At 37.5% G+C, this 24,413-nt stretch overlaps 1 protein-coding gene across 3 annotated transcripts in view; it reads right to left on the reverse strand.

Annotated features, from left to right (window-relative positions):
• The window catches only part of LOC139130331 (E3 ubiquitin-protein ligase MYCBP2-like), a 688,708-nt gene that overhangs the window by 33,775 nt on the left and 630,520 nt on the right, over positions 1-24,413 (reverse strand). For all 3 annotated transcript variants that reach the window (XM_070696083.1, XM_070696082.1, XM_070696081.1), the window contains one exon: positions 2,953-3,081. In XM_070696083.1, coding sequence (XP_070552184.1) covers positions 2,953-3,081 — 129 coding nt within the window. The remainder of the gene's footprint in view (positions 1-2,952; positions 3,082-24,413) is intronic.

Raw genomic sequence — 24,413 nt, forward strand, 5'->3', positions numbered from 1 at the left:
ATGCACAAGGGATCTGGTAAAAAAGTAATGCTACATCATCAATCTTCTAGACCCTACCCCCTCCTGAATATCAAATGTTCCACCCCTTGGTATTACATAAGACCAAATGACAGGAAGTACATTTACAACCTTGGAGATTTTTTAATTAATGCCATGAGTGTTATCATTCTAATGTAAACAGCACTTAAGGTAGTTAAAGATAGTGAAATGCCTTCCACTGTTGGCGGTGATTACAACATCTGGAATTATCCTGGATCCAAATTTCTCATCAGTTCTTGTATGTCTTACATAGAAAAGTTGCAAAAATTGGTCCAAAATGAAAAAAATCACCTCAGCTTTGTTTTCTGGATCAAATTTTCCGATAAATTGATACCAAATATGACAAAATTATGTTCACAGCCTTCAAAATTCTCTCACAACATATCCTGGGTTGGTGTAGGTCATTTAAGGTCACAAACTGAGAAAATTACCTAAAATAAACGAATTTTGGGGTTTCCCAACACTTTGAGCAGAAAATTTATCTAATAACATCTTTCGGGACTTTATACCAAATTACAAAGCTATCAAACAAGGGACTTTATACCAAATTACAAAGCTATCAAACAAGTAATTTTGAGATAAAGTTTTCTTGACCAAAAATGACAATATTGTCTTAAAAATACAAATTTTCAGGACAATTTCCAGATATCTAACTATTGTCATCTCTGTACGTCTGCGTACCAAATATGAAAGCTGTCTGTCCAGGGTTTTAAAAAGGAAATACTGTTTAAGATTTTTTGACCAAAAATGACAAAATTGCTTAAAAATAGTAATTTTCCCAATTTTGTCATAATTTCAACAAATTAGAAGAGTAACACCCTTGTAAAGAGACAACCCAAATTTCAGAGCGATTGGGTTGGCGGTTTCAGAGAAGAAGAATTTTTACTGAAAATGAGAAAAATCACCAAAAAATTCAGCAAAAGTACAAAATTAGGGATATCTTCACAATATTCATAAAACTGTATAAGGTTCACCTAAGGTACTTGCACACAAATTTTCAAAGCAATCAAAAAAGCAGTTCTTGAGTTATTTATTCTTAACCATTTTCACATTATGTAAGCTCATTTGCATATAATTTTGGCAATGCAGACTTCATTTGAACAAAATCCCATCAATAGCCCAGGATGCATCCACACACCAAATACCAAGCTGAAACGTGCAGCGGTTTGCGTGTTTTTGATGTTGACGGACATACTGTACGTACATACATACATACATACATACATACATACATACATACACACATACATACAGACGCCATCGACTTCAGCCTATACGATAAACTCACATTGGTATAACCAAATGTGAGCTAAAAACTACAAAACATCAGATAATGCTATAATAGGGAAACCAATACAAACATTTACAAATTTCTGACAATGCCATTCCTGTATATCACACAATATGAAAATCTTTGTTTTTCTCAATATGGAAAGTCAAGAATACTGTGACATTGGGCAAGGAATCAAATAAATAAATTCATTTATGAACAGTAAACAAACACAACAACTTCATGATGGCTGGCAGTAAGTTAATTGATGATTCGTTTGTAACATGAAACAATTTCACTAAAAATGTGAAAATTTTGTCTTTGTCCACTGAAACATATGATCATTACATTAAATATTTTCTGTGATGGTTTTTCAATCTTTCATACAAATGTTTTGTGACTATTATTTTCCACTTGATTAAATTTGAAATGCCTATCTCAAAGTGCATGTTTGAATTTATGGTGGCTGGAAAGGCTAGAGCGTCAGTTATAAACTTCAATCAAACTATTAAAATATGAAAGTAGTCAACATTCTCTGTGGAATAAAAAAAAACTAGACTTTTGGGCTCAAAGGCATTGCAGAGCTTAATAGCCTGTTGAAACTTCTGAAAAAACTGACCAAATAAGAAGTTGGGGAGTCCTTAGTGTATTAACTATGGTAGAGGTCACCTAGTTTTTAATAAATGTTTGAAAAAGGAAAGTCATTATTTGCTGTTTTTCAGGAAAGTTTGACAAGGTGGTGCTTGCATTCAGAGTGAGTGACTGCTATTGTAAATGCATTTTTAGGTTCCTTAAGTGTCAAAGAGGTGTCAAAAGTGAGATTAACCAAAAAGACTGCTCTGTGACTTCAAAAGAGGGGTGAAAATATGGCTTGTTTTCAACATTTCTGACAGAATCACAGTTTTCCTACATAATTTTATGCCAATTGAATCAAACCTATGAAATGAGATATGGACATGGAATTTTTACAGACTATTGACAAGGTTACAGACAAGATGACTGTAGGACAATTTACCTGTATTTGAAGTACTTTTTGAAAAATCACATTTTGAAATTTGAAAGAATTTTTAAATATTTTTTGATATGTAAACCCATGTAAAATCATAAAGATAAATTTATTTACAAATCCTGCCGTACACCTCTTACAATTAATAGTGTCAACATATTCATAACTAATTTGACAAAACTAAGTACTATCCAATTATTATTCAATTCAAATATGTAAAAAAATATGAAAAATTAAATTTCAATATTTACTGATGTCATTTTTCAAAATCATGGCTGCAAATATACAATTTTTATATTCTTTGGAGAAAGTATTAAGTAAAGGGGGTTATCCTGAAAATTTGAACTAAATATCTTGATTCTAACACTTGAAACAACATTAACTCTGAGAAAAGAATTGGTGCAAAAATAGCCTTTCCAGCCACCTTAAATTCTGCAATTAATGTCATTGACATCAGAAAAGGAATGATATATGTGATAAAAAGTCTCATGAGTTGCAATCTTTGTCTCAACTTTCTGCAAACACTGTCACCGAATAATGACTGTTAAATAAATCACGGTAGGTTACAATGTAGCATAACAAACTCAATAGTGCCTTTCTAAATTTTGATAATGCTGTAACTTTAGATGACTTGTACCTGTCTTTGATGAGACTTTGTCCGCCGATGTAAATGCAAGAATTTATCACAGTCTGCACATAGATTACCACATAGGTTACATAGAATGATAGCCGCTGTCTCTCCATCATCATGATTATCACACATTGGCTGTCAAAGATACAACATGTACAGTAACATCAGTATTAAAATCTGACAGGTATGAAGTTCATTTCAATTGTGAACAAGTCATCGTTTATGACACAGTCCCCACGTTTAATGGGTACTTTGATTATAAGTCCTTGGAGAGGATAGAGTCCTGTCCATTAACTGGGTCTGTGATTAAAGATGATTTCTGTGGTGGTGAACAATGTGGGCTGCCACCCTGATTACAAAAGGTCATTAAATAAGTCAACCAGTAATAAATTGATTGGATGTTGCCAAACATGTTGCGTTCTATTATGACACTGACAGATTATCACATTTACCACATTTCATACACAATACCACACAGTATCAATGAATTGTATTACAGCAATGTGAGATTAATATCTGTACAAAGTTTCATTAAATTTGATGAGGTGTTTCTTGACACATCACTCTAATTAGGCAAGTTCAGTAAATATGTAAATTAACAATGAATTAACATGACACTGCATAGAGTAAAGTTCAATGTTAAAGCAATGTGAGCTCAACATCTGTACCAAGTTTCATGAAATTTGATGAACTGTTTCAGGACATATCAGTCTAGCTAATTACAAAAATCAATTAAATATGCAAATCAGCAGTTAATTGACATGATACTACTACATATCATTGCATGCAACAGCATTACTGGAAGAGCAACATCTATACCATGTTTCATTAAATTTGATATAGCATTTCTAGACATATCCTACTAATTATGAGAGTTCATCAAATAAGCAATCAATTGGCATGATACTTCTTAAAGCCCCTGTATTTCTATAACTTTTAACAATGTTTTCATATTTTTGATTAAAATGACATTCCTCAGTATGTGAAAGTAGACCATAATTAATACTGAATCGTATGGTTGGCATACCCGGCCCGCCTCACAAACGTCTACGATTAACAGTAAAAGGAGTGAAAAATGACTTCTTGTCCGGACCAGAAGTCAGGTTTTGTTGACACATGAAACGAAACGTAATCACACCATCACGCATGCTCAACCACATCTACGCAAGTTTTACAATGGTGTCCATAGAAACCTATGCTCTTCAAAAAGGTTTGGTCAATCGAAAATGGAGACTCATGCAGCTAAAATCATGTAAAAGTTTGGCGTAATACCAGAAAGATATAAATATGTAAGTGTTTACAGACTGTTCAAACTATACTGAGCTGGGCAAACAAACGTCTTGAACAGCTAAACGAATGATGGAGGTAGTCAATTGTAAGCTTCATGCACTGCATTGCATGTTGTGACAGACGGTACGGAGATCAAGTTTGCTGGATGAATTGAGAGAGAAAAACATACATAAATAAAAATTCAATACTTCCCCATCATAATTATTGAACTAGTCGTTTCTTCCACTATGCAGTATTATGAAAATTTCGTTGAAAACAAATCATCATTGATGACACAGTCCCCACTTTATAATGGGTACTTTGATTACAGGTCCTCAGAGAGGATAGAGTCCTCTTCATTAGGTCTGTGATAAAAATACTTTTGAATAAATTCGCTTGATACATGTCTGAGTTGTAGTTCGGGACATGAAAAAATCGTAATAAAATGGCCACAAGGCGGCCATATTGGATCGTATCACAAAACAAATCAATGTGCATATGTATGACATAGGTCAATGTCCCTGTACCAACTTTGATTAAAATCGGTTGAGATATGCCTGAGTTATGGCTTTGTACATGAAAAAATCATAACAAAAAAACAAATTTAAGTGCATATGTATGACATTTGTCAATCTCCTTGTACCAACTTTGAATAAATTCGCTTGATACATGTCTGAGTTATGGTTCTGGACATGAAAAAATCGTAATAAAATGGCCACAAGGCGGCCATATTGGATCGTATCACAAAACAAATCAATGTGCATATGTATGACATAGGTCAATGTCCCTGTACCAACTTTGATTAAAATCGGTTGAGATATGCCTGAGTTATGACTTTGTACATGAAAAAATCATAACAAAATGGCCGCACAGCAGCCATATTGGATTGTATCACAAAACAAATTTAAGCGCATATGTATGACATTTGTCAATCTCCTTGTACCAACTTTGAATAAATTCGCTTGATACATGTCTGAGTTATGGTTCTGGACATGAAAAAACGTAATAAAATGGCCACACGGCAGCCATATTGGATCGTATCACAAAACAAATCCATGTGCATGTGCATGACATAGGTCAATGTCCTTGCATCAACTTTCAATAAAATTGGTTGAGATATGCCTGAGTTATGGTTCTGTACATGAAAAAATACCGCAATTATACGGTGTCGCTCAAATTTGATCAGAATTGGTACATACCATTGTGGGTTAACAAAGATCAACAATAAATGTTGTTTCTATCTGTTCAGCGCAGGAAAATTCTACGTTGATGTTATGACAATGATTTCTGCACAGTACAACCAGAAAAACAACAAGAAATATTTAAACCAGAAAAACAAGAATGACAAAAGTAATTAAGGTCTGAAATTTTAGGTACTGGAGGTCAACTGTAGCAACATGCATAGCTGAAAGGCAGCTAGCCCCTCTTAGTTTGACCATAGACGCTCTTCCTCCCCTCTACTGACGGTCTTCCTCCCCTCTACTGTCTATGGTTTGGGCAGTTCTGTTAATATGTAACAGTTCATAAACAATTCCCCTCTACTGAAGGTCTTCCTCCCCTCTACTGTCTATGGTTTAGGCAGTTCTGTTAATATGTAACAGTTCATAAACAATGACAGGAAATGACTCAAGATAAGTGGAGTTTGCTTGTCACTCCAGCACACATGCAGAAATTCCCTTTTTCTTACCTCATTTGCACATTTTTGACACTGATATGTTCATTTGAACAAATTCACATCTCAACCCCTACATCTACCTGTACACCAAATACTGAGATGGTAGCTTTGGCGGTATGGGAGCCTTTGTGTGTGACGGACATACATCCGCACATACCCACAAATATACAGACATCGACGCCACTCAGACTCATCATATAAGCTCTTTTTGGTATTTATATATAAAACCAAATATGAGCTAAAAATCGTAACAAAATGGCCGTACGGCGGCCATATTGGATCGTATCACAAAACAAATCGATGTGCATAGCTATGACATTGGTCAATGTGCTTGGTACCAACTTTGAATAAAATCTGTTGAAACATGCCTGAGTAATGACTTTGTACATGAAAAAATCGTAATAAAATGGCCGCCTGGCGGCCATATTGGATTGTATCACAAAACAAAATGACGTGCATATATATGCCATAGGTCAATGTCCTTGTACCAAGTTTGAATACAATCGGTTGAGATATGCCTGAGTTATGGCTCTGTACATGAAAAAATCTTGACAAAATGGCCGCCTGGCAGCCATATTGGATCGTACCACCACAGGGGGTTGTCTACATGTCCGTCCCCAGGGGTGGGTAGGTGTTTCGTTGTATCGCTAATAAAGATATATTCTACCAACCTTTGGTGTTTCGGTCTTAACTTAGCACTGCCCTTGACAATCTTGCATATACGTTTTATCATGGATGTAAAAAATAGACTATGGTTTTATCAACATGCTGCGTCTATTATCTGATGAGTTTGAGTGCCTAATTAGCCAAAGTAATCAAGGGTAAATTACTAATCTGTGGACGCTCTCACCAGATTATCACCCGATTAAATTTGACAAAGTCAATAACGAACGCACCAGCAAGGTATAACTGAAGAAAGGGCTGAAACTCTCAAAAGCCGTGTTCACAGAAATCTACTTTACAATAAACATTTCCTAATTTTTCGAATGTCAACAGTTTGCTGACATGTTTAAACGGGGACAGGCCAATTTATGCCTTCGTCGGTTGCTTCTTTGAGCTGTAGGACGCTAATTTAAGCGGTGGAGTCAGTGTCCCGATGTGGTCCGTCAGACCGGAAGCTGGAACTACAAACTTTTAACCTTAGAAATGTTTAGTTTAAGCCCACATGATGACAGAGGTAAACAAATTAGCCAACATGCTTTGGGATCGAGGGTCAAGCTCATCGGTGTTTATAAACACGGACATGACAATCTATGTCTTTTTGACTACAGCCGGTCATCGTTTGCGGGAAGAAACTCGCTGCTTGTTACATAAAAACTGACTAACACTTCTTGCGCCGCTGTCGGACTCAGTCGCGCGATCACTGTGTCTTTCCCTGTCTTCCCCTTGCACATTCCCTTTACCAAAAATGTGTTTTCTATAAAAAATGCAGCTTTACAGTTAAGGATGTTACACTTCGAAGTTTATGCAATCAATCATCATATGGCCACTGGCTTGCCTTTACATGTTATGTGGGACTTTGCTCGGAGTTCACCACAATTTGACGTAGGCTTCGTCGACTGATAAAATGGAATAACAGAGATGTGTACATCGGACACAAATGCGAATGCACTGTTTTTTGCGCCTCCATCGGACTCAGTTGCTGTGTCTTTCCCTTGCACGTCAGCTTTCTCGAAAATGTGTTTTGTATAAAAACAACTTTACAGTGAAGGATGTGATCTCTCGAAGTTACTAATACACTTGTCGATTTGATATGCGAAGACACACTGACGACCAGTTATTTATTAGTTCTCAAACCTGGTGAAAATCATTCCGCGACACTAATCGATTATATGTCTTTTGGAGAACGTCCTAAGAACCTAACATGACCCTTGTTTAATGCGTTAGGTAGTTGAGTAAAAGGATTGATAAAATAATGTATCAAAATATACACAGATTTACGCGACTTCACTATCATATTCTTGGCAGCTCAAAGACGTTTACGGCCGAGAGGGCGGGAGTCTCAGACCTAAGGGAGCATAAGCAGTACATTGCATGCTTTCCATGCAAAATCCGGCTTTGACTAATGTTCCCGTCCTGTTTCCGAGCATAACTTTCGAGCTGCGTAGCTAGTATGTTGAGGTCAAGATATCCAAATCGTTCGTGTTCGAAATGCTTCTTGATTTGCAGAGAGAACACTCGACCTCTTGTTTGTGGAAAATTCAAAGCAAAATACCGCGGTGTATAAAATCTGCAGGCACGTAGTCACCAACCCACAACACTGCTTGTACTGCAGAGCACACAATCGGTTGTATGTAAAACATGTCTTTTGTTATTTGAAAAAAAAGACTAATACAAAAGTATACGTATTGCAAGAATGCAGTTGATAAACTGGACAAGTTGAAGGTGAGCTAGAACGTCGAGTTAATAAAGTCTTTTCCGTTCTTGTTCTCGACTAACACGGAATATTTCAATATACCCGTGAAGTCTGATTCAGTTCGATGCGGTGTTAGGCATGTCGACCAATGTGGTTTTTGCCGGGCCAGCAGGAAGAGTATAAACACATCTCCGATACGTTACCAAGGTGTGTTGAACACATACCACGCATTCCTGGGAGGTCCTCCTTTCCGACCTCTCCGTTTACAAATGAATATTCAAGTTTGTTTTGCCTTCTGTTTGTTTCTGAATACATGAATATAAAGTGTCCATTAGTTTTACGGACCACCTCTGGACACGTCTTTTGAGAGTTTCAGCCCTTTCTTCAGTTATACCTTGCTGGTGCGTTCGTTATTGACTTTGTCAAATTTAATCGGGTGATAATCTGGTGAGAGCGTCCACAGATTAGTAATTTACCCTTGATTACTTTGGCTAATTAGGCACTCAAACTCATCAGATAATAGACGCAGCATGTTGATAAAACGTATATGCGAGATTGTCACCCCTGGGGACGGACATGTAGACAACCCCCTGTGGTACCACAAAACAAATTGACGTGCATCTGTATGACATATGAAGTAATCCTTGTACCAAGTTTGAATGAAATCGCTCCAGGCATCTCTGAGATATCTGCGTGAACGGACGGACGGACGCACGCACGCACGCACTGACACACGCACGCACGGACATGACCAAACCTATAAGTCCCCCCGGATGGTGTCCGTGGGGACTAATAAATGACAGGACAGACTGCTCTGTCTACTCAAACGAAGTTTAGTGTACGGCCTGGCTATGCTGCAGGCAACACAACGCATCAACTTCGCATGTCATTGCCGTAAATGGAAAACCTCAGAAAGGAACAAATTATATCTTGAATGAAGTACAAAAGTCTTACTTAGTAAATTTAAAAGTATTTCCAAATAATATTGAACGTAATGAGCATCTAATCCTCACAAGGACTACCGTTGTACAATTACCGGTGAGCTGCAATGCGATGGAGCTCAAGGCATGGTAGAAGTTTGAACACAAGGGAGATCCCCGTCGGCCTCGCTGCAAAGTCGTCCCCGTGCGCATCCGGCCAAACAGCAAACTAACCTCTTGGTTTGATATGTTGTTCACTTGTTTTTTGTAATGAATTCATGATACATACCGTATTCCTCTGATTCTAAGACCCGGGGTCAGCAACATGAAATGGTTGTAATTATCAGGGGGGGTCTTATAATCGAGCCATCCCGCGTTTTGAATTAACACTGCTAATTTATGCTAATTTATTGTCGCCAATTCAGCATTACTGGAGACTTTCACACATATTTTGGCAGAACGTACTAAAGCTTACTTATATTAGCAACTTCTGACAAATTATTCTCGAGAATACACAAAGTCGAAAATACATGTAAATGGCAACTGTTCCTTCATTTTCAAAGATAAAACACAGCGATCACTTCCCAACCTAACTGACGAGTTGTTTTTTGATCGCTGTTAAAATTTCAACTGCTCAAACAATACCTGTCTGATCAAATGGTTTGTGAGGTGAAATAAAACTTTGAAACAATTCTTGAAAGACGTAGACAATTCAAAACAGAAAGTCGATCATATATTCACCGGATTGGCATCATGCAATGCCATTGCCATATACAATACATGCATTTGCTGCACATAAAAATAACTAACCTTTCTTTCAATCTAAGGTCTGTGTCAAGTAAAATAATGATATGGCACTGAAATTCATGGTTGTCAACGGTAAGAATTCATGATCCAAGGTGAAAACTGTTAGCTACAAACAGTAACCCGTGCATGAAATGGTAACACATACATCGTGGATCAGCTTGCAACATGCCAGCACAGCAAAACAATATGGCGGTCACTTTGGACTATTCTATTATATTGAGCAGGGGCCGCAGAAGGTTAACAACGGAATAATACAGAAAAGGACAAAATTTAGTTTTGCCTGCCGTTCCAGTAAACAAATTTCAATGTTACATCATTTTAGCATCATTAATGATTTTTCTAGGTCTTAAAGGAAATTTTAACCACTAAATAATTGACAACACTATGCTTATGCGTACACACCCTGCCTAACAAATAGTGTCTCCATTACAGCTCTTCAATAGGCTCAAACAAAGGCCAAACGACCTTGAAAGTGTCAATGGGCAATTAGCAACATCAGCAGTCGTTTGTAAATATGTACGTTAAGGCTCTTCTAAATCATTAGATGGCCAGTCAGCAACAACTTCGTACTAGTGATCGTTGAAGTCATACTATCATCAATTTTTGAGTTGTGATTTGTTGGCTTTTAGAACTAAGGTAGGGAGGGGTCTTATACACGGATGTATAGCATTTTTGAAAATCTTCTAAAAGTGGGGGAGGGTATTATACTCGAGCGGGGTCTTATAATCGGAGGAATACGGTATATCTGACTTTCACAGTTTGCTTAGGACTGTGATTTTAGCTGTATTCTAAAGACGTTCAGAGGGAGCTATGGCTTACCGCTAAGGTCCATGCGCTAAGGGACCGTCTCAGATTGTCGCAGAAGTTCAAAAAGCGAAATTCATTCGTTTAGGGGGGAGGGGGTTTGATCTCCATTCAATTAGTGAACTTCACTTTCGCACTTTTATATTAAAGACAAGACATAGTTGATGACACAGTCCCCGCTTGTCCATTTTGTTATAATCATTGGTGTCTAGGTAGCTGTGGTCTAGGTAGCTGACATGACATTGATGCAACGGGTGCATCAGGCCTGTGATTTGCATAGTAAAGTAATCTGAGGAACGTTCAATAAATGACTCATCTCTGCCGGTAATGACCACTGAAGGAACTTTTGATTACATCACACATAACGATGCCCTCACTGCCTCTAGTGTCATGACGGCACATACTATACACATGGTTTGGTGGAATTTTCGAAATGCTATGGGATTGGGTATGTTGTTGTAATCAGCCATTTCGGATCATATAATGAAACAATTTAATGTGCACAAGAATGCAGCCATAGTATTTTATCTTCGTATCACGTTTGAACAAAATCAGTCCATCGAGGGACAGTGACCTATGTTTATGTTTCAAAGACATAAAAAATCACACCAAAATTGAAATCAAATGGCTGTCTCTTGACCATATGGATCATAGCACAAAATTAGTAGACATGCATATGTATGCCATAGTACTTTATCTTTGTACCAAGTCTCAACAACATTGGTTAAGGAATATTTGCATATGATTAAGAGATATTGGAAAAAATTTACAATCTGGCAGCCATATTGGAACATGTCACGAAGTAAATTGACATGTATGCCATAGTGCTTGATCTTTGTGCCAAGTTTGGACAAAATGGGTGTAATGACCTTTGAATTATGCTTCAAAGACATGCAAAATTCCAATAAAATGGCAGTTCTGCAGCCATATTGGATCCTATCGCAAGGTTAATTGATACATGCATATGCATGCCATAGTACGTGCTTTGCCTTTGTGCCAAGTTTGAACAAAATCGGTTCAAGGATGTTTGAGTTACGGTTCAAAGACATGAAAAAATCGCAAAAAAATGGCCACCTGTCAGCCATATTGGATCATTTCACAAAATAAATTGGTGTTCATATGAAGGGCATACTGTTTTGCTTTTGTGCCAAATTTGAACAGAATCGGTTCAAGAATGTCTGAGTTATGGTCCATAGACATGAAAAATCGCAACAAAATGGCCGCCTCACGCCCATATTGGATCGTATCGCAATATAATTTGACATGCATGTGTAGGCCATAGTGTTATGCCTTTGTGCCAAGTTTGAACAGAATCAGTTCGAAGATGTTAGGATGTTTGAGTTATGGTTCAAAGACATGAAAAATCGCAAACAAAATGGCCGCCTCACGGCCATATTGGATCGTATCGCAAACTAATTTGACATGCACATGTAGGCCATAGTGTTATGCCTTTGTGCCAAGTTTGAACAGAATCTGTTCAAGGATGTCTGAGTTATGGTCCAAAGACATGAAAAATTGCAACAAAATGGCCGCCTCGCGCCCATATTGGATTATATCGCAAAATTATTTGACATGGATATGAAAGCCATAGTGTTATGCCTTTGTGCCAAGTTTGAATAGAATCTGTTCTAGGATGTCTGAGTTATGGTCCAAAGACATGAAAAATCGCAACAAAATGGCCGCCTCGCGGCCAAATTCGATCGTATCACAAAATAAATCGACGTGCATCTGTAGGTCATAGTGCTATGCCTTTGTGCCAAGTTTGAACGAAATTGGTTCAGCAGTGTCTGAGAAACTGTTGATGACGGACGGACGGACGGACGGACGGACGGACGGACGGACGGACGCACAGACGGGACCCAATCTATAAGTCCCCGCCGGACTTCGTCCGCGGGGACTAACAAGCGACCTAGCGGCCGATATAGCTCCGCTGTGTTTATGTAGAGAATAACTATTTTTGACACATTTTGATGAAGAAGGTGGAAATCTTTGATAGCTCAATGCAGTGGCCAGAAAAAAGTGGCTAAAATAGCTGCAAAAATACACAATCGAAGATTTCATCATACTTTGAATATATCACATCAGATCATCCCTAAGAACATGTCAACCAAAGCTATCTGATGAGTATAGTTTTTTGGAGAATAAAATTTTCTGACCAAAAATGGCAACAATTGCCCCAAAAAACAAAATGTGCAGATTTCATAATAATTTCAAAAGATCAAATTCAGTTCATCTATAGAAAGCTGTATACCAAATTTCAAAGCTGTTAGACCAGTACATTTTGAGAAACACAAAGCTATCAGATGAGCAGTTTTGGAAATACACATTTTTTGACCAAAAATGGCAAAAATTGCCCCAAAAATACAAAATTACAGATTTCATCAGAAATTCAATATATATTACTTAGCTCATCTGTAGAAACCTGTATACCAAATTTCAAAGCTATCAGACCAGTACTTTTTGAGAAACACATTTTTTGACCAAAAATGGCAAAAATTGCCCCAAAATTACAAAATTGCAGATTTCACCATAATTTCAATAAATAACATTAAGGTGATCTGTAGGAACCTGTATACTACATTGCAAAGCTATCAGATGAGTACTTTTGGAAATACACATCTTTTGACCAAAAGTGGCAAAAATTGCCCCAAAAATACAAAATTGCAGATTTCATCATAATTTCAATAAATATCATTTAGTTCATCTGTAGGAACCTGTATACCAAGTTTCAAAGCTATCAGATGAGTACTTTTGGAAATACTCATTTTTTGACCAAAAATGGCAAAAATTGCCTCAAAAATACAAAATCACAGATTTCATCAGAAATTCAATACATATTATTTAGTTCATCTATAGAAACCAGTATACCAAATTTCAAAACTATCAGACCAGTACTTTTAGAGAAATACATTTTTTGACCAAAAATGGCAAAAATTGCCTTAAAAATGCAAATTTGCATATTTCTGCACAATTTGAACAAATCTGAAATAGATCATCCCTAGGGACATATGTACCAAATATCAAAGCTATCTGACCGGTAGTTTTGAAGAAGAAGATTATTAAAGGTTTTTTTACCAAAAATGACAAAAATTGCCTTAAAAATACAAATATGCAAATTTCACCACAATTTGAACAAATCTGACTGAAGCCACCCTAAGTAAACTGCATATCAACTTTCAAAGCAATCGGACAAGCGGTTTCAGAGAACAAGATTTTTTTACCAAAAACACAAAAAAATGCCCCAAAAATACAAATATGCAAATTTCACCACGATTTGGACAAACTTAAGTAAGATCACCCCAAGTGAGCTGCATATAAAATTTCAAAGCAATTGGACTTGCGGTTTCAGAGGAGAAGGCAATTGTTGACGGACGACGACGGACGACGACGGACGATGACGGAAAATCAACCTATTTGATAAGCTCCGCGTCGCTGACAGCGGAGCTAAACAACTGCACACTCGTGCCAACAAATTTGTAACTGTTTCCATCTCGTTTGTGCCCCAAACACAATTTACCGATAGTAACATTGTATCCTAAACATTTCATTCATCAAATTATACAAAGACAAAAAGTATCAATTTTTTTTAAAATGTGCAATTTATAAGCATCTGCTCTAACCACTAGATGTCTTTATTCTCACTTGTTATGCACCTTGTCATAGTCTTTTTAATATGATTGAACATGCCTGGGCCCCTTGTCAAAGTTTCTTGCTTATTTACCGCCCCTACCAAGTACAAATTGCGTGTCCGCAAAGACAAAGAACAGCACAAGAGATGCAAAAATGGAAAGTAAAATAAAATAAAACTTTTATGCAGTAAAAATGCCCTGTTAGTACTCAAATCTGATTAATTGTAATGTGGTAAGGGGAATACGTCTTTAGTAGCTATAGCAAAATGCAACATTGTACTCTCAGGCAGACATTTCGCACTTTTGAAGTTTCGTTTAGGGTGAGGGGGGAGGGGGTTTTGATCTAAACGAAGGAATTTCGTTTCTTGAACTTCTGCGACAATCTGAGACGGTCCCTAAGGTAGCCCCCAAATTTGCATGGACAATATCGCCAGGGACAATTATACAAGCAACTCGATGAGAAAGTCGGTCACACAAACATTAATGAAGTAATCCAAAAAAACTTTTAAACATCACTTGTTCTGGAAATTTATGATCAATGGTTCTGACCTACGGATTTAACACTGTGACGTTGTCTTATGCATTTGGCCGTTTGGCTGGCTACTTGTCTTGTAAGGCTGTAAAAGTGCAGCGGGGCTGGGCGGAGATTGGTGTGGGGCCTGCAGCAAGGTAAAGTTGACAGCATCCCTTGCAGAATGCCCATGTGTTCGCCTTTCCATTTAGGAGAAAATTTACCACTGTATTAAGAATGCCTTTTTACCGGTATAAAAGCTTAAAAACCGATGCATCAAAAGCCAGGAGTCTGCAAATTTTTTAGCAGTAACCTCATTGTTGTTTCTAAATTTTGGCTGAGATATCAGCCATGCGTATACTGGTCCAGGTCGTTCTGACTCGGGCATAAACAGCTGTTTAGGGAGCCGTCATTATTTATGGCCTGGAGGTTGGAGGAATTACATCAGAAACTCTAAAATTTTGAGTCACATCCCAGCCAACCATGATGTATTTGAGTAACCCTCCTCTTTAACACAGAAAATTTGGCTTATCTGAGCTCAAGTAACACAATGTAGATATAAAAGTTCACCTAATATCAGTCTCCGACCAAATAGTATTGTTCAATTTGGATGGTTAGTATGTCATTATAGTATGGTTAAATGTACAAATGGTTGTTGAACTCAAGTCAATCAAAATATACATTTCTGTGATAATATAAAGGATGAATTCACAACAGTTGAGTTTTGTACTAGATCCTGTGCACTAATAATGATATCTGTCGAGAACATTTCTCCATAACCCAGCCTCTCCTTCCACCTCTGGTCACAACTGTAGAAAACTACTGTGTGACATCATCATCACCACTGTTGATCCTAATCTTCACTGTCACTGGTGCCATTGAGTACATGAATAACGATATCATTCTCATTGTCACTATCTTCTCTTTCATAATAAGTATTGCTGGTAGTGGCAGCTACTTGCAGGTTTTTGCCCGGTTTCATGTAGTTAATATTTATTGTTCTGTTAAAGTATTCATTTGCTTTTTATTTAACATATATCAAAGTAAAATATACATCAAATAATCACAATGTCATTGAGGACAAAAGTAAGACAAAGAAAAAACATTTTGAGCACCCCTTGTAGCTTTCAATTTTTGAATGACTCCCAGGTCGTAAATACTGATAATTTCCTTACTTGCTGCCAAAGGCCATACTGTTCACTGCAATCGATAGCCTGCCATCCATTGCCAAAATATGTTGCTTTGATTTGTAGAGGGACAATCAGCTGAATTTTAATACTTCAAGTTACTCAATTCCGATAGTTATTTGCCTACAGAAGTGAGCCAAGTGTATACAGTGTCGTCTTGATTTTAGGTACCGGGAGTTCCTGAGTGACCCACTGCAGGGTGCGTATCGGCCACTGCCGACTGCAGTTTGAATAATCCATGGAACGCCAACACTGGACCAGAATAGAATGTCAGCCTCCTCTCCCAAAGTTCTGTATCCTCTTAAACACAGTAGCAGTAGGTATTTGAACAGAGAAGGACAAAATAAAATCATTCGCAGGTCATTCAGCCAGCAACCATGCCCGGGCAGTGCAGCGTGGCATGGCGTGGCATGGCCCCAGGAATGTTGCAAGCTTGATGATGTCATCAGTATCACCGTTCTCGGTCACGTGCACAACCTACTAATTGTCAACAAACCTGCACGGCAATCCAACTCGATTGGGCAATATTTAGCGTTTGTATGTCACTACAGGAGCACAAATTTGGCTTAAATCTTCACTGAACAACATTTCATGATTTGTACAAAGTTTCATCAAAGTTGCTGCAGTATTTCTGGACATATCACCCTCATTACAAAATTCATCAAATTTGCTCTACAAATAGAGCTCATTTTCAAAGAGTCATTGTCAATGACATAGTCCCTGTTTTTTAAATAAAATGGCTGTCACATGGCTCTTTTGGATCAGATCACAAAACAAATTGACATGCATATGTACCGTATCCTTGTACCAAGTTTGAATCAATTGCTCCAGGCATCTCTGAGATATGTGTGTGAACAGATGGACAGACGCACACACGGACATGACCAAACTTATAAGTCCCCCAGAGAGTGTCCGTGGGCACTAATAAAACATGCAAACTACTTTATGAAGAGTGAAACTCGTGTTAGTTTTAGCAGCTAATTTAAATCAACTATAATTCTAATAAACAAAACTCACTGGTAAGGTCTACAGGAGAAGTTGACGGAGAAGCCAGGAGCAATTAGGGCAAATTGAAGATAGTCAAGGTGCCTGCAAATGTACACCTAATCAGCAAAGTCCCATCTATGTAGTCAGCCATAAAGTGGATTCACTTAGTGGTGAGCAAGCCACTTTGTGTTACCTTGATGCCCATATCATTTTTCATTTTAGGCAACTGAAGACATTTTGTGCATATAGGGAGCTTGATGCCATAAATCACAAAGTTAGTCTTAATAAAGTAATGCATGGCAGATTTCATCACAATTTGCACATATCTGAACTAGGTCATCCCTAGGGACCAGTACACCTAATATCAAACCTGTGGGATGAGTAGTTTTGAAAAATATGATTTTTAGACAACAAACATGAAAATAGCCTTAAACAAGTCATCGTTGATGACACAGTCCCCACTTGTTAATGGATACTTTGATTACAAGTCCTCAGAGAGGATAGAGTCCTCTTCATTAATTAGGTCTGTGATAAAAATACTTTGATACAGATGGCACTCAATGGCCAAGATTGAGTTCCATGGTGATGAAAACATAGAACCAATGTAGGCCATTATCCTAAAGGTCATTAAATGAGTCAACTGGGAATTAATCGACAGGATGTTATAATAATAATATAATAATAATAATATTGGGTTCTTATATAGCGCACATATCCACAAGTACATGTGATCAAGGCGCTTTACAATTCTTATTACCCCTGGTCACTGGACCTACTATGATACCACTCAACTCCCTGGGGAGCAAACAGCAGCTCACATGTGCAGCCAATAAGCGCAGCAGAGCCAAATGCACACATAACAACCTCTGTCCAACCAGGTACCAATCACTCCTGGGTGGGGAGAAACAATGAGGAATAAAGTGCCTTGCTCAAGGACACAACACCACAGCCATGCCGGGGCTCGAACTCACCATCCTTTGATCGTGAGTTCACTGCTCTAGCCACTGGCCCATGTTGCGAAACATTTTTGCATACTATCCTAACACTAACAGGTTATTACCGGTACCATATTTCATAAAGTTTGATGCAGTATTTACAACAATATGAGATCAGCATCTGTATCAAGTTTCATCAAATTTGACGCTGTATTTGTGGATAAATCACTCTAATTAGGAAAGTTCATTACATATGCAATTACAAATTAACTAAAATGACACTGATAAATGCCTTTTTCACTGTGAAAGCAATGTAAGCTTAACATCTGTACAAAAATTCATGAAATTTGTTGCAGTATTTCTTGACATATCAGCCTAATTATGAAACTTTAATAATTGACATGATACTGCTACATGACGTGAAACAAATTGACGAGCATATGTATGAAATAGGTCAATGTCCTTGTACCAACTTTGAATGATACTGGTGGAAATATGGCTGAGTTATGGCTCTGTACATGAGAAAATCGTAACAAAATTGCCGCCACGCAGCCATATTTGATCTTACCGTAAAATTCCCAATTGAAGCCGCGGCTTGTATTAGAAACATTTTTAAGGGACCCCTGGGATCATGCACTGAAGTCCCGGTGCGGCTTCAATTACGTACATTTCCTGTGTTTCGATATTTTTCTCCATGCTCACAAAGCATTGCCGGGCAATTGCTATTGTTATGCAAATTAGCACCAATGAATTCTGCGTGAACAATTCACCGGCATAAAACGCTCCTACCCTAGTGTAACTCCAATATAGAACATTAGGAGAGTGTACTTGGTCGTTAAACTTGGTAAAATTCCTTTTAGATAATAAGGAAACTATTAAAAGACGTTAAAACAATGGGAAACTGGAGTTCCCTTGACAGCATCGTAAGGAAAATGACACGTTTTTCCAGTACTTTCTTGATTCTCTGACCCTGCTCACCCCTGTCCCCTAAATAGAATGGTCTCACTAAGGTCGGCCATGTTGACCAGCAGCATGCATGATGTCCTTGTTTCAAGTTTAGGGGTTTTTGGACGCTGAAATTTCACAAAAATGTCCCTTCTGTATTCAGAGATTGTACAATCAATTTCTTTGGATGTGTAAGTCGATTTTGAAAGTGATAGAAGATCGAATGGTGTTGAAAAAATTCGTGCATAAAATTAGCATTAATTAAGCGTCCATGGCAGATGGGTCCCCTTGATTTACAGCTGTCTTGTGTTGCTGAACCGGTGGCTCATACTCGGATAGTGCAATAAAGGCAAGTGAATGAACTTTGGTAACTTTACTGGCATGTTTTTGTGAACTGTTTTGTGGTCAAATTTTATTTTCTCATGATCAAAAATGGACCATGTACAATATACGCACCCACCATGGTCATTCAGCAGCCACAGTACAATCTATAGGCAGTTCATTATGTCAATATGATGCAGGTGGTGTTGTTGTACGTCAGGCTTCGGTAAGGGTACATGGGTATTGAATGACAAGCGACCTAGCGGCCCGATATAGCTCCGCTGTGTTTATGTAGAGAATAACTATTTTTTACACATGTTGATTAGGAAGGTGGAAATCTTTGATAGCTCAATGCAGAGGCCAGAAAAAAGTGGCTAAAATAGCTGCAAAAATACACAATTGAAGATTTCATCATACTTTGAATATATCACATCGGATCATCCCTAAGAACATGTCAACCAAAGCTATCTGATGAGTAGTTTTTTGAGAATAAAATTTTCTGACCAAAGATGGCAACAATTGCCCCAAAAAATGAAATTGCAGATTTCATCATAATTTCAAGAGATCAAATTTAGTTCATAACTTCATCTATAGAAACCTGTATACCAAATTTCAAAGCTGTTAGACCAGTACTTTTTTTGAGAAACACATTTTTTGACCAAAAATGGGAAAAATTGCCCCAAAAATTCAAAATTACAGATTTCATCAGAAATTCATTATATATTACTGAACTCATCTGTAGAAACCTGTATACCAAATTTCAAAGCTATCAGACCACTAATTTTTGAGAAAACATTTTTTGACCAAAAATGGCAAAAATTGCCCCAAAAATACAAAATTGTAGATTTCATCACAATTTCAATAAATATCATGTAGTTTATCTGTAGGAACCTGTATACCAAATTTCAAAGCTATCAGATAAATAGTTTTGGAAATACACATTTTTTGACCAAAAATGGCGAAAATAGCCCCAAAATACAAAATTTCAGATTTCATCAGAAATTCAATATATATTACTCAGTTCATCTATAGAAACCTGTATACCAAATTTCAAAACTATTAGACGGTACTTTTTGAGAAATACATTTTTTGACCAAAAGTGGCAAAAATTGCCTTAAAAATGCAAATTTGCATATTTCTGCACAATTTGAACAAATCTGAAATAGATCATCCCTAGGGACATATGTACCAAATATCAAAGCTATCTGACTGGTAATTTTGAAGAAGAAGATTTTTAAAGATTTTTTTACCAAAAATGACAAAAATTGCCTTAAAAATACAAATATGCAAATTTCACCACGATTTGAACAAATCTGACTGAAGTCACCCTAAGTAAACTGCATATCAAATTTCAAAGCAATCGGACAAGCGGTTTCAGAGAAGAAGATTTTTTTACCAAAAACACCAAAAATTGCCCCAAAAATACAAATATGCAAATTTCACCACGACTTGAACAAACTTAAGTGTAGTCACCACAAGTGAACTGCATATAAAATTTCAAAGCAATTGGACTTGCAGTTTCAGAGGAGAAGGCAATTGTTGACGGACGACGACGACGACGACGGACGACGGACGACGACGGACGACGACGGAAAATCAACCTATTTGATAAGCTCCGCGTCGCTGACAGCGGAGCTAAAAACTACGTATTTGAAACATTGTATCTCAATCTCTCAACTATTTTAACTTGTAGACAAACACCGTTGCTTCAAAATTGTTGCATCAGGTAATTGACTATAATGGCGGTGTTTACCACACAGACAAAAACTTCGGCCGTGTTCAAACATACACACAAACGTATCGATACATGCGGCATTGTTTGTACTTTTGTTACTATCAATGACAAAATGCACAATGGTAGTAGTGTTAAAAAGGAACTTTTTATTGTGTATTTTTCCTGTAAGAAAGATACCTGTCAATGACGCGACGCAAGCCAGCTGGTGTGAATTTCAGCACGCATTGTTTAATGATGGGCTCAGAGAAGGGGTGCAGGGGTATTATGGTACAATTCAAAAACCCAAAATGGGCAAACAATGAGCCAAAACAATGTTTCAAAGTCAGGGTGCAGCTTCAATTAGAGGTGCGGCCTCAATTGGGAATTTTACGGTACTGTCTAAAAAATCAACATGCATATGTATGACATAAGTCAATGTCTATGTACCAACTTTACATAAAATCAGTTGAGACTTGCCAGAGTTATGGCTCTCGACATGGAAAAAACCATAACAAAAATGCCACCATATGGCGTTATTGGACCATATCGTGAAACAAATCGACGTACATATGTATAACAAAAGTCAATGTCCTTGTACCAACTTCAGCGTTCTCACCAGGCCGCGATTCCGCGACATTCTCGCGTATTTTTCTGTTTTGTCGCGGATTTCTTGGGCGTGCGCGCCAATAGTGGCGCGCCTTTAAAATTATAAACTTTCGTGGTGCCAGCCGTACGACCGGCCGGCCGTATCATACAGCCAATACTTTTCACCATGGACGTAAATGATTGACGCGAGTAATTACACTTCCTGGTTGAAACCGAGACGATGCTGAAGTTAGACTCGGTTTCGGATTCGGTTTCGGATTCAGTTTCGGATTCGGTTTCGGATTCAAGTGACTGAAAGAAATTTTATATTTTCAGCCGATTTAGTTACACTGTGGAATATTTTATTTTCACTTGGAATTTATTTTCATTACTTTCGCCGGACCTGTTTTTTCGCTACAATAAAATCCAATCAGACTAGACAAAGTGAAAATAAGACAGTGAAACGATGAAAATCTGTTTTCAGCTAAAATAAATTCCAGTGAAAACAAAATACTCCTCAGTACTTTCGTATGAAAAGATAAATACTTGTCATCAAGAACAAGTTTTTACTAGATTACCTACCGGCATATGTAGTATTTATTTTAAAGCATAAATTGTGTGCATATGTTCACAATCAAAATAGTTAAAAAATAGAAATTACAGAAAACTTCGAAGCACTTTAATTCGAAATTGAAAGGAAGTGTTGAGCAAGGACAACGACATTTACAAAAACATTTATACTTTAATTTGTTTATACGTCACAATGTGTGTCACATGGTATAATGCTAATGTGCTGTATTACTTTGCTGTATTGGTTGATGTTGCACTGCATAGATTTCATTTTGAATGTACCACACCAAACCTGGACTAAACTATCAGTTAATATGTTGTATAATAAAGATTGCATTGAATGCATTTCTTTGTATTGTGCGAAGTACTGTTAGCTTGAATAGTCTAAATCGCATAATACCCATAATTGCTCATGAGTTGTAACTTTTGACTAATTTTCCAGCAGTTTTGTTTTGTGTGTTCATGCATAATAGTTTCTTGCTCTACTGCCTAAAGTTGTTTGTATTTTAAACTGTATAAATTATGATTATGTGCGTGACATTTATGTCATGAAATATATACTACATGTGCAGTAAGGTGATCTAGTTTAAATATCTCATGAGTCCTTGTGTTTGTCAGTAGTTATCATATTTTCGAAAAAATAATAACATAAGCTGGAAATATGAAACTATTCTCAGTTATTCGAATCCGAAACTGAATCCGAAACTGAATCCGAAACCGAATCCGAAACTGTGTCCAACTTCAGCATCGTGAAACCGAGGCAATCTGGAGGCAATACCCGTCAGAGGGCGTACTTAAGCCACAGTCACTTGTGATTCGATACATACCGATGTGTGGATGCATTACGTATACCACACAGCGGCCGTCGTGTATTGAACCACACGAGACTGTGGTAGTGTGACGCACTGGACGTGTTCGCCTTGCATGCATACTGGTACATGTCCACGGAATTCGCGGAAGCTGGAGGCGTCATGGGCACGATAAATATTTTCATAGGTTACGACAACAATAATTCGAACTACGAAAACACAAGAATGTAAAGCTTGTATATCCCTAAGGCTAAGGAATTACATGAACATTTTTCGAAAACAATGAACTCGAAGCTGGTAGCATTATACTGTGAGTTCCGCATGGCAACCAGGGTCTTGACGGGAATGACGTTATAGTGTTCGTGCCGTTGAGATTCAGTGAATTTTTGTTCTCGAAAAATAACGCAACTTTGTCTGAGATAATTTTTAGGTCTTTGCTATGTTTGGAATCATGTATAAACTTCGCGGGAGATATGTGTTGTGTGATGTTATCAGGCATTTGCTCCGTTCCTCGCCCACGCGACCTAGTACCCACGACTGGAAATGATCGACAACTGGCCCACTGCCGATTGATAATATTATTCCAAAAGTAGTTCAGAGGTTTAAATGTGGAATAGTTGGAGGAAAGTTCTCTTATTATGCAAAAAATTATCAATTCTTGGCTTGCGCATGTGATAAGTATATTATTCCAGGCGAACTTATACGTGAGAACATGGACGTCTTTTTTCCATGCTTCAATCAATTGACAAAATTTGTAGCCTTGGCTGGCGACCAAAATTTCACGTCAAAAGTTGATGATTGTTTACAAACATCATAGGGATATGTTTCCTGATCTAAATAAATGCTGACTTGGCCTGTTCCTTCTGCTGGTTGTGAAAGGGGGTTTAGTGTGCGAAAAAAAGTAACTAATGACAGGAATCAACTGGGAGCTGAACGGCTGGACACTCTAGCAACTACTTTTAATTGTAGAGGGCCCCGAAATGGACTTTCACACTGGAAAGGACGAAAGTCCCATAAACTTTTCATTAAAAGGCACTGATATTCAATATCAGTTGATATGTTCACCGAATGTTTACAAAAAAGTTGTTAAGTTGAATGAGTTGTTGAGTCCTTTATTTTTTCCATGCATAGAATAATGTTCGTATTTGCAGTTTGATTTTTTAGCTACTATAGACTATAGTCTATAGAAGCTATTGGGATGGGTATCCGTCCGGCGTCCGGCGTCAGTCTGTATGTATGTATGTATGTATGTATGTATGTATGTATGTATGTCCGTTTGTGAGGCGTCCGTCCACTAAAATATCTTGAGAACTGTAGTACTTACTGATTTGATATTTGTTGTGTAGATGAAAAATATGATTTTGAGAAACTATTTTTTTTAATTTTTTGATATCGTTGAAAATAGGCAAATTAATGCCAAAAAAGGCGTTTTTGGTAAAAAAT

The sequence above is a fragment of the Ptychodera flava genome, chromosome 4 (assembly GCF_041260155.1).
Source record: "Ptychodera flava strain L36383 chromosome 4, AS_Pfla_20210202, whole genome shotgun sequence".
Classification (NCBI taxonomy): domain Eukaryota; kingdom Metazoa; phylum Hemichordata; class Enteropneusta; family Ptychoderidae; genus Ptychodera; species Ptychodera flava.